At 36.6% G+C, this 12,338-nt stretch overlaps 1 protein-coding gene across 1 annotated transcript in view; it reads right to left on the reverse strand.

Annotated features, from left to right (window-relative positions):
* Window positions 1-12,338, reverse strand: part of ARID4A (AT-rich interaction domain 4A) — a 57,732-nt gene continuing 45,394 nt past the window's right edge. Inside the window, exons 20-24 of the mRNA XM_060142035.1 lie at window positions 10,617-11,753; window positions 10,246-10,350; window positions 6,542-6,748; window positions 5,766-5,912; window positions 1-1,759 (exon numbers count right to left, since the gene is read on the reverse strand). Of these exons, the coding sequence (XP_059998018.1) occupies window positions 1,656-1,759; window positions 5,766-5,912; window positions 6,542-6,748; window positions 10,246-10,350; window positions 10,617-11,753 (1,700 nt within the window). The 3' untranslated portion in view covers window positions 1-1,655. The remainder of the gene's footprint in view (window positions 1,760-5,765; window positions 5,913-6,541; window positions 6,749-10,245; window positions 10,351-10,616; window positions 11,754-12,338) is intronic.

Below are 12,338 nucleotides of genomic sequence, written 5' to 3' on the forward strand. Positions count from 1 at the left end.
TTTTACAAGAGTACTTTTTTGTTTTTAATTCTCTGCGAAAATGGAAGGAATCTGAATCACAAGTTCACAATGTGGTAAAATGAAATTAAGAAACAATGATTTCATTAATGCTATGCCATCACTAGTGTTTGGCTCTGACTCTGTTCTTGTAAATCAGATCCTGATATACAGTCTAGAGCATCTAGGTTATTACTCTACGCATATTAAACACAGGAAAGAAGGTTTAAAAAAAAACCCTTTCAATGTACAAACATGAATTTAAAAACTGATTTTAAAAAATCACCTTTTTACATAATGTATATGGCAAAACTGCTTTAAATACATGGTTTTGGAAGAATTATTTACAAAATGTATCAGTCTGTGAAACAATTCACAAACAAAGCATACATAATTGCTTTACTTAGTTGTTGCATCTCAACTTTGGGAGATATAAATTTATTCGGCAGTATAGCAAACATAAAAACTGTGACAAAATATCTTAAGGGCAACCAAAAATTTGATCCTCAAAACAGTTTAAGTACTAGGACTGCCAAAGTTTCTAAACAAGGACATACTTTAATGATCCAGATGCCCATTTATAGTTCTACACTGTTTGAAGGACTGAGACAGACTCCCTTCAGTACAGGCAAAGCCGCTGGATGCAACCTCCTGTAAAAGGGACAGCTGAGAGCTATTGTCATTCGAAGAGTGAATTAACCTAGAATTTTCTTTTTTTCAATTTTATTAATATTTTAAAAAATACATAAAAATACAACATCCAATGTCTGAATAAATATATTTAACAAGTTGCAAGATAATACCTTATTTTACACAAAATTTTCAGCTTTAGAAATCTTGTTAAATAACTTCATTGTTGTTATATATTTCATTTTTGTCTTTTTGTAACAAAATAAAAACTCTGAAATTACATAGAAAAAAGACAAAATATTTTTGTCAAGGGATAAGATAGTCCACTGAAAACTTATTCACAATTCCACTGTAAACATTAATAAACATTAAAATATTTGCATAATTGTGTGCTCAAAAATCCTATAAAAAGTGGAAGACTTATTACAACTGTAGTTTTCAGTCAACTACACTTCCTTTCACAATTTATTTTGTCCCATTTACACCTTAAACCTGGGCACACTGCTGAACATATACTTTGGCAGTTCTAAATAGCAAGTGCTTCCACAAAAAAAAAAAAAAAAAAGAAAAGAAAACAACAACAATAAAAAATCACAACATAAACCCCCTACTCACCAAGTGTTCAAATACATCTCAGTGAAAGTGCAGCAGTAACTATTTAGCTGGATATTTTGATGTTTATCATGTGCACTTGCTTGTCTATGATTTCTATAACACCTGAAAGCTTTATTATACAAATTCAAATTTGCTAAGTGCCCTTTTTCTATCTTCACAAAAAAACGAAAAAAAAAATTAAAAATTATGACAAATATGGCAGGCTGCCTAAACTTCAGTTATTAATCAGCTTATTTTTCTTGCAACAGAAAAAAAAAGAAAAGAGAAGGGAATAGATACAATCCAGCCTGGAAAAGTGTACAGGATATACTTAGCAATGTCAAACCAGTTGAGTGCTTTCTGTGGTTGTATTTCAGGGATTTGGGATTTATGTCCTTGGCAGCAAACTGCTGGGATGGCAGAGAAAACATTTATCACCTGCATTCTACAGCAAGTACGTTCTGTGGGGGAGATGATGAGGAGGGACTCATTCCAGTGTCTGATGAAGCAGATGACATGGAGGCTCCTGCATGAGACACTGTAGGATCAAAGAAGCTACATTAGACCTGACAACTATCACACAAAGATACCCAGCCACCGGCAAATCAAAAATAAATTTCTTAACATTATTCACTTCAATTATAGTCCTCTTAAATGGTGCATGAAGGAATAACAACATTTTGTCAGCAAAAATTTTGTTTGGTTCAATTGAGTGGAATCAGTCTCTCATCACTTAAGTAACTCAGTTCAAAAAAAGGAACCAGAAAATGTAAAGACTAAAGAGATATAAAATCTTAAATCCCAGGCTTCCCTGGTGGCGCAGTGGTTGAGAGTCCGCCTGCCGATGCAGGGGACACGGGTTCGTGCCCCGGTCCGGGAAGATCCCACATGCCGCGGAGCGGCTGGGTCCGTGAGCCTGCGTGTCCGGAGCCTGTGCTCCGCAACGGGAGAGGCCACAACAGTGAGAGGCCCGCGTACCGCAAAAAAAAAAATCAAAAAAAATCTTAAATCCCTACTTGAAACATCCCTGAAAGAAACTCACCTTGTCCCAAATCAGAAACGAGATCAACCTGAGATAAATTTTCACTATAGCAAATTCCTGCTTTATCTCTGGGTTATAGGACCATAAAAGAATTCACTTATCCTAGAGAATTTCTTTTAACCAGCTAACCATTGGCTTCCTATCTTTATCCTGTCCCAATATACCCGATGGACACAAAACTCTCATAAGCAAGAAGCAGTAATCTAAGTCAGGTATCAGAATCATGGGATCAGGATGGAAATGTGGGTGAGTGATTACAAAAAGTCTTCAAATGACTTTAACAAAACTCTCCAGGAGCATGGAGCTTGGATTAAAGATCATTACTCTATACATCAGGTGCTCTGTCATTTTTTAGTTTTTACTTTTTTCTTTGCAGGGCCCTCCTATCTCCTGCTCATGTTTGCCCAATTATTCCTATTTTACTTAAAGTCTTAATTTTTGTTTAAGTATACATTCCTCAATGTGTGTACTGCCAAAATGACATGTAACTCATTACTACAAATTCTAATATGTGTGCTAGAAGTCACTCAATGTTTCACTTTAATAACTCACTTCACACATAAAAAATTAAGAAAACAAAAAAGGGAAGAAGACTATAAGAAAATCATCTTTTTAGTTGTCTGAACTTATATGACCTTTAGGAAACTCAAAGCCATTGAAGGTTCTCTGAAGAAAAGCTCAATTTGTTAATTTGTTCTTGTTTCTGTGTTTAAAAATGCTGTAAAGACTTCTTGCTATTTACAGTTTTTAAAGAAAAGGACAGGGGCTTCCCTGGTGGCGCAGTGGTTGAGAGTCCGCCTGCCGATGCAAGGGACACGGGTTCGTGCCCCAGTCTGGGAAGATCCCACATGCCGCGTAGCGGCTAGGCCCGTGAGCCATGGCCACTGAGCCTGCGCATCCGGAGCCTGTGCTCCGCAACGGGAGAGGCCACAACAGTGAGAGGCCTGCGTACTGCAAAAAAAAAAAAAGAAAAGAAAAAGAAGAAAAGGACAAACATGGAAGGTCGATCTCTTTCCTTTTGCTCCATCACATTTCCAGGAATTGAAAACTGCTGGACTTGGAGTAGATTCAAGACCACATATGACACAGGCCATTTTATTAATAATTCATCCCCTAACTCTCTGCCATAGATAGAAAACTTCTCTCAAGATGGGCAAGCCTATCAGATAATTTACTGGTTTTTTTCTTAAAGGGACATCCCTCTTAGAGCCCTCCCCTCCTGTTCCATCCTATTCCTGAAATAGTTGCTTTGTAGGCCTGTTATGTAGTGATCATTCTAGGGCTTCCATGTGCCATCACCTTGAGATTTTCCTTACTGTTTTCCTACCTGGGATTCCTTGTTTGCTGGATGTCACGTTATCTTAATAGCTTGGCTTCTAGTTTTTAATGTCACCATTGAGAAATCTGACGTGAGAAATCTGATGCTGTTCTGAGACCCAGTTTTTTGTATATACCTTTATATGGTAAGCTTTTGGAACCTTACCTCTATCCACAGGGTTCTGAAATTTCATAATGTGCTTTGGTGTGATTTTTTTCCTCCATTCTTTATAGAGGTCGCAGGGAGTCCTTTCAATTTTCTAACCCAACTCCTTCAGTTCTGGAAGTTTTTCTTATTTCTTTGATCACAACTTCCTCCTATGTTTATTCAGTGTTCTCTTTCTAGAAATCCTATGATTCAGAAGTTGGATGTCCCAGCCAGATCCTATATTTCTCTTAGTTATTCTCTCCTATTATCTTTTTGATATTTTACTGGGATTTCTTTAGCCTTGCTATCTTACCCTTCTATTTATTTATTTTTTATTCCAAATATATTTTTAATTTTTAAGAGATGAATTCATTGATAGTATCATATTCTTGTTTCAAGATGGCAATATCTTTCCTGTAACTCTGGATATTAGTTTGTTGTTTTTATATGGCACATTGTCCAAGTTACTTTTTTCTATTGAATATTTTGGTTTCTGTCTTTATGTAAAGGCTTTCCTCAAACATCTGGTCTTGTGGCTTCCATATTTAAGGGGGAGCATTAAAAAGCTAACTGGAGGCTATACATGAGGCCGCCGGGCTTTTAAATGTTGGGCAGTGCACACATAGTGATTTGTAAGGATTTTGCTTTTTGGTTCAGGAACCTCCAAATGCTGGTATCTATGTTAGATCACTTCCCTTGGGCAGTTTCTCCAGAGGAATCTTTCAATCTCCTTCCAGGAATGAGCATAAGCTTGGTTACCAGCTTTCAGAGAGACAAGAAGATGAGATCGTTGGTTGGAAAAGGGACAGAAGTCTCATCATTTAGTACTGGAAACTTTCACTCAAGCTCCTTATTTTTGGTTTAGCACCTAACCCTCACCTTCAGCTATGGCTGGTGTCCCTGGGTCTTTCTATAAGCCTGTTGCTCCCTCTCAGCCTCCAATAACTTAATCTCCTATTTTCTGCTGGAGTTAGGGGAAAAGGTAGTTTGCTTCAGAGGGTGGGATGAAAGGATCCAATTTCTCCTTCCTTTTTCAAACCATCTCCAATTTTCATCCTCACACCTCACACTGTCCTCAGAGCTCTTCTGGGGTGATGTAGTGTGAAGTAGCTTGCTTCTCATTGTTTTGTCCCACTAGAAGGATAAACAAGCTTAGGTGTTTAGCATTCTGTCATCTGCTAGGACAGTTACAGTCCATCTGCTTCTCAGCTTCCTAAAGATATGCTGCTGACATTTCTTGTCTACCGTAGTCAGTCTGCTGTCCCATTCTCTCGTCCTTGTGGGTATAGGGCTTTTAATTTTCTTTACTATTATTTTAGTGAGGCCTGGGCTTGGGGTAGATATGAGATGTCAATGTTTAACTAGAAGTCAATGCTATACATTTTTAAGGTTTAGTTCAGATGCTTTTCTCTCCTCGTGATTATTCCGAAGTCATCTCTTCTTCCACCAACTCCTGTTCTTGTTAATATCACTCTCAGGGCCCTCAACATACAGTTCCACTAGATGTTAAGACTTTGAGATCGAGGTCTGTATCTCATTCATCTCTGTACTTCCCCCACCTGAAAGAGGGCCTGGCATATGGTATGTGTGCATTAATGTTGTAAAGCTGAACTATCTTATATAGTAGTTGCTTAGGAAATGACTTATGATCCCAACAAGAGCATATCCTCCTAGAGGATAAGCCATATCCCTCTTCATTTTGATGAACCCATAATGAAAAATATAGTGCCTGTTAATAGGCAGCCAATAAATGTTTGTTGAGCAGTGAGAGAAATTCAGAGGGAGTAAGCTCTTCTTAAGAACCCACCACATTTAGTAAAATCACATATTTTGTAAAACAGTTCATAGTCTCTTTCAAGAGTCTCATTCGGATTCAGTTGTTGATTCACTTCAACAATAGCAACAAAGAAGAAAACACTAGGAATCTAAAGATAACAATAAGTATATACTATATTAAAAAGTGGCAAACCTAAATCTTCTAAAACGATAGGACATATATTTGAAAAACAGGGGGAAGAAAAATTATAATCAAATTACCTTCTCTGTCTTTCTTTTTTAATCTTTTTCTCCTCCTATCTATGGTTGCAACTTCAGACTTCAAAGACATGTAATACTTTCTGATTTCCTGTAGTTTTTCTTGGAGAAAAGAGATTCTCTCCGTACTGTTCATGTTATCTAATTCATCTAAAAGGGAAAAAAAGTTAATCTGGATTTAAAAATAATTCTATGAGAAAAAATGATGGCAGTTCTATCAAAAGTCCAATTCATAAATCAACAAACGCTTTAGTTTATTAAAACCTAACAGTACACTAAATAAGGCTCTATAAAAATGGAAGGCCTTAATTAAATTCATGAATAAGATTTCTATATATATCCCAAATATTCCACTAAACATGTATTACTTAATGATGTATTACTGAAATAATCAGAAAAGCACAAGGAAACATCAACATTCAGCAACTCTGATCTATAATTGTAGTTATTTATCCAAATAGTGTCTTTGTATTGATGTTTTCCTCATTTATTAGTTATTTCCAATTGTCAGTACAAGAAAGGGTGTTTAAGTTTCATCAATTTATATAAATCATACATGTCTCATTCCATAACTGGAGAGCTTTCTCCAATCAATATTTATCAAGTTAGTATTATAAAAAGACACAGATTTGTATTTAAGATAATAAGTAGTGATTATTAATAAGACAACATTTAGGATACGTAAATAAATGAATTTGCTAATCATTATTCCTTATTTTGACATTTCAAAATATATACCACTTTGTAATATACATTCAAGTTTTCTGTAAGTTTCTTACTGAGTTGAAAACTCCACTTATATGTCCGAGGAGATGAATTCGGATGTTTTTCTTTCTGTTTATCTTTTTCACCATCTTTGATGTGAGGGGATATTCTTGCAGGAGATCGTGCAAGCTTCTGTGGCTTAGATACACTAAGATGCTTTACTGGGGTACATTTACTTGAATTGTCTAGGACAGGAAGATCTTCACTATCACTGCTTTGTCCTATAATAAGAAAAAGTTGACTCAGGTTATAAATGATAAAAATCTCAAATATTAGAATGCAACGGACCCAGTAATTACACTTTTCGGTATCCTAAAGAAATAAATGCACAAATGTGCCAACTTTTATAACAATAAAAAGATGGAAGTAACCTAAATACCCACCAAAAGGGAAATGGCTAAGAATTATATATCAGTATTATTGAATACTGTGCTAAAGTTGTTAAAAAGAATAAGCTAGAGTTCCTAAGAACAAAAATGGCAAAATATCCAAAATACATTGTGAAATGATAAAGTTAAAAAACAATAAGCACAGTATTGCCCCACTTATGTTTAAAACAAAACATAAAAACAACCCAAAAGGGGACCAACCCAAACTACACATGAACAAGCATAAAATACACATCCAACTTTTAACATATGTATAATATATAAAATGTGTCAGATATTTGTTTGCAAGTCTACATCCCTCCTCACCAAATGTGTATTTAAAGATGCTTTTGGTTTTCACTTAATAACAAATTAGAATTTTCTCTCAACTTTTTCTGCTTTTTTCCAAAGTCTACACCCTACTTCCATCCTATTCACTCTCAACAGCCAACCTTCCCTTCTACTGAAAAGGCAAAGTTGAGGGTTACACACTCACTTTCCCAGCCCCTCCCCTACTGTATCTGTCCTTATCTCCCTTTTTGGGCCTCAAAAAGAGGAGACTGTTAATTCTGGGCAAACTAATCTCTTCAGCTATACTCTTGAAACCATTTATTCCCAGCTCCTCTGAAATATCCCAATGTCATTTTATCTTTCTTCTTTTTCCAGATGCTTCTTTAAGCATCTTTTTCCATGCCTAAAGCTTTCCTACCCTTAGAGAGAGAGGGAGGGAAGGAGAGGAAAGCCTCCCCCTTTAGCTGGCACCTCTTTCCTTCTCTTTAGGGTCAAATTTCATGAAAGAGAAATTCTTTGTCTTTCTTATTTCCATACTTTCTAATCATGTCTCCTTCCCATGCTCTTGTTAGGGTCCCAAACACTTACTATTCACCAAATTCAATGAATATATTTTAATCCTACTTGAATATTCTATTGCATTTGAAACGTCTTTCTTATTCAAACCAACTAGTGTTTACTGATTTTCATTTATCTCTAATCTGCTTCTACTCTGCTATTCCTGGCCCATTTAAAGGGATATGCCACATAATTCCACTTCTGGTTCTTTTTCTTCTCATTTTACAACTCTCCCATAGCAGCTTTATCATCTTGTAATCCTTCAACAACTATCTTCTAAAAACAGACTTTCTTCGAAGCTCCAGAGCCTTATTTTCCTAATACGTGGTATCTCTAAAAGCAACATTCCCTAAATTACTCTTCCAACAGCCTGCTGCTACTCCTATATGCTATATGTCAGTTAACCAGTTCCTCATATCTAACTAATAATAATTGAGTACTAGTGATTTTATGTCCCGATTCTCTTAATTCATTCCTTCTTTCACTGCCTTAGTTAAGCCAAAGATTCTTTCCAAAAAGAAAAACTGATCATCTCCTTTTTTTTTCCTTTTTAATCTTTTCAACTTTTTATTTTGAAACAATCTTCAAACTTACAAAAAAGAGAAGAACAATTACCAAAGAATGTTTTTCTGCCATTTGAGGATAAGTTGCCCTGCCATATTTGAATACTTTAGTGTTCTCTTCTTACAAATAAGAATATTCTCCCTGTATTAGTTATCTTCAAATTAGCCCAAAACTTAGCAGTTTAAAACTACAAATGTTTAGTATCTCACACGGTTTCAGAGGGTTGGAATCTGGGAACAGCTTGGCTGTGTGGTCCAGCTCAGGGAATCTTGTGAGGTTGCAGTCAAGCTTTTAGCCAAGATTCTGGTCTCTGAAGACTTGACTGGAGCTGGAGGATATGCTCCAAGATGGCTCACTCACATGGCTGTTAGTGAGTTTTGGGAGGCCTCAGTTCCTTGCTGGCTGTTGGCAGGATATGCTCAGTTCCTCACCACGTGGGCCTCTCCATACACTGCTTGAGTGACCTCACACCATGGCAGCTAACTTCCCCCAGAGCAAGTGATCCAAGGGAGAGCAGGAAGGAATTTGCGGTGCCTTTTATGACCTATTCTCTGAAGACATACTCCATCACGTCCACTTTGTTAGAAGTGAGTCACTAAATTCAGCCCACACTCAAGAGGAAGGGATTAGGCTTTGCCTCTTGAAGGGAAACATATCAACACATTTGTGGATATGTTTTAAAAACCACCACACTCCTAAAGAACCATAATACAACCATCAGAATCAGGAAATTAACACAGATATATTACTATCATCTAATCCTCAGATCCCACACAAGTATCTCTACTTGACCCGATAATGTTCTTTACAGCAATAGGATCCAGGTGAGAATTATATACTGCATTTCATTATCACACCTCATAAGTCTCCTTTAATCTGGAATGGTTCCTCTTTCTTTGACTTTCATAACCTTGACAATTTTTAAAATCACAGGCCAGTCATTTTATAGAACATCCTTCAGTTTGAATTTGTTGATGGGTCCTCATGATTAGAGTCAGGTTATATACCTTTGACAGGAATATTACAGATGTGCAGCTATGTTCTTCTTATTGCGTCCTGTCAGGTGGTACATTTCACTTTGTCCCATTACTGGTGGTGTTCACTTCATTTGACTAAGGTGATGTCTGCCCAGCTCAGCCACTGTAAAGTTCTCATTTTCCCTTTGTAATTCCTGCTGTCTTTCTAGTCTCATCTCCCATCACTCTTTCTCTATACTCTAGACCTGTCTTGTCCAGCCACTAGCCATACCTGGTTATTGAGGACTTGAAATATGGCTCAAAGGTTTTTCTTTGAAATGCCTTTTATCTTAAATAACTTATATGCACCTTCCTTGAAATATGTATCTACTGTAATCTAGAATTTCCCTTTCAGACTTGTATGAAGGCATGCTTTGGAGGTAAAATTTTAATTTAAAATCAACCATGTTTATTTCTATTTACTATATTCTACAACTTAATTTTACTCCTTATTGTACAGAAATCTGTTTTTCATGTAATCTATTCTTACTGGTTTACTAATTTTCCTGTTTGTTTTAGTAAGAATTTTATTTCCCCGTATTTCAAACTTACTGTGTTACTATTTAAAAGTCAGTTTTTCTAGATGAAAGGAGACCATTCCATTCAGAAATGTAAACTTAATCTGCTTTTATTACCAGAGCAAATGTTATTTTTCTTTTGTTCAAGATTCCCAAATGTATTCCTCTAATATTAAACTGCTTTACATAAGAAATACAAATGAAATAAGCATAAAAAATAACCACAGCTATCCCAGCTCTAAATAAAATTGACAAGCACCTTCAGATTAAAAACTAATGGAAAAATTGCTGCTTTTCAGAACATAATAAACCAAACTGAGTTTTAAGCTGACACAAATGATCAAGCCAACAAACTGCTGAAAGTACTAACACCATACTAAAGCCAGCATTGAAAAGTACCAACCTGCTCCATTCTTTTCATTTTTGGCTACAGCACTTGTTCGCTTTGGGGTTCGCTTCTGCTTTTTGGCCAATAATCCACTAGTTCCATCACTTGGCCTTTTCTGACCTGAAATAAGTGAAAAGAGAGATTTAGAAAAAAAAAAATCAAGAGCAAGAACATTCATTCACCTATTTACTCTACACAAATTTCCACGTGTATGTTAAAAAGAAAAAAAAGGAGGGGAGGGAGGGAGAGAGGAAAGAAGGAAGGAAGCAAGGAAGGAGGGAAGGAGGGAGGGAGGGTACTTAACAGATCATTAGTTCCTAAAACTCTTGGCTCACTAGTTTTTGGTTTTAATATAACGGTTGATTTTCTCCCTAGGAAGTCCTTACCCTTCTCTCTGCTCTCTCTTTCTTGAACAATTATACTACAGGTACCAGAGGCAACGCTGGCTTCAAATCCATTTGCTGATTCCCTCTCACAGAGACCTTCTTGAGATTCTTCAGCAATACTATCGACCTCAATGGTTACGTCACTCTCACTTTTTATACTTCGAGACTCATCTTGGCTGAGAGTAAGTGGTGAAGCCACTGAAAAGTTATGCTGTACTGCAGGAGGTAGGGCAGGTGGAATAGAAACAAGAGAGTTAGATTCAGAGCTTTCAACTACTACATCCTCAGTACTGGTCTTATCCTTTTCATCCAAATCGTCCAAATCTACTTCATGGCAAACCAAGGTTTCCGGCCCAATCAGAGGCATTGCATCCTCTTCTTCTTTTAGCGGAGTATTTACAGTTTCTTCAGCTGGACTATCAAATTTTTCTTTAGTCAATTCTTGAATGCACTGGTTTGGCTCTGCTATTAATGATGGCATTCCTTCATTTTCTATTTCAAAGTGTTGTTCAAAATTTAAGTTTTTCATTCCGTCAGATGCAACACAATCACTGGTCCTTTCTTGAGAAATACTATTTGTCATTTCCATTCCATTCTCCATTCTTACTTTTTTCTCTGGTGATGACTGTCCCAGTATTTTCCGTTTCAACTTTTTTTCTTTTGCACACTGGTCAATTTCATCTTCTGTAGCAGAAGAAAAGTTTTTATTGTCTAATGAAGAAAATTCTATACTCTGAGCTTCTATATGAGGTTCAGTTCCTGCTTCATCCTGGCTAAATGATGAAATCTTTATAATTTCTAAAGAAAGATCTTTTGTCTTGCTTCGTCTTCCCTTTCCTTTAGGAGATTTTTCTGCCTCTTTCTTAACTTCTTCTACTTGTTCCACTTTATTTCCAAAAATCTGTACTATTTGTTCATTCTCTCCAACTTCTAACTTCAAGGTTTCTAAAGGCTGCATTTGAGTCCTATCATTTTCTCTTAATATATGTGCAGCAATCTTTGGATTTTCTTCATCTAGTTTATCATCACTTAAACTTTCATTTTTTTCTAATTCTTCTTTAATATCAGGAGAAAGTTCTTCATTCATCAAATTCTTTTCTAAAAGGTCTTCTGTTTCACTATCAGATGAACAGGAGTCTGCAAGAGGAAATACTGTATTACAAAGGTTTCTATCTTAATTACCAATGCAATTTTATAATAAAAATTCTGCCAAAGACAAAACTCTTTATCAAGTACCTCTGAATACCTCCTTGTAGAAATTTCTTATGTAAAATAAATCAGGACTTCCCTGGTGACACAATGGTTAAGAATCCGCCTGCCAATGCAGAGGACACGGGTTCAAGCCCTGGTCCGGAAAGATCCCACATGCCGCAGAGCAACTAAGCCTGTGCACCACAACTACTGAGCCTGTGCTCTAGAGCCCACACGCCACAACTACTGAGCCCGCACGCCGCAACTACTGAAGCCCGCGCACCTAGAGCCTGTGCTCCGCAACAAGAGAAGCCACCACAATGAGAAGCCCACGCAGCAAAATGAAGAGTAGCCCCCGCTCACCACAACTAGAGACAGCCCGCGCGCAGCAACGAAGACCCAACGCAGCCAAAAATAAATATAAACAAAATAAATTTTTTTTAAAAGTAGTTTTTTACTTTTATGAAGTAGTTTAGCAAGACCATGTACAGTTCTGTAGACTATACATTGCACATGGGCATGCATCTCTAA

Source organism: Lagenorhynchus albirostris, chromosome 1 (genome assembly GCF_949774975.1).
Source record: "Lagenorhynchus albirostris chromosome 1, mLagAlb1.1, whole genome shotgun sequence".
Lineage (NCBI taxonomy): Eukaryota > Metazoa > Chordata > Mammalia > Artiodactyla > Delphinidae > Lagenorhynchus > Lagenorhynchus albirostris.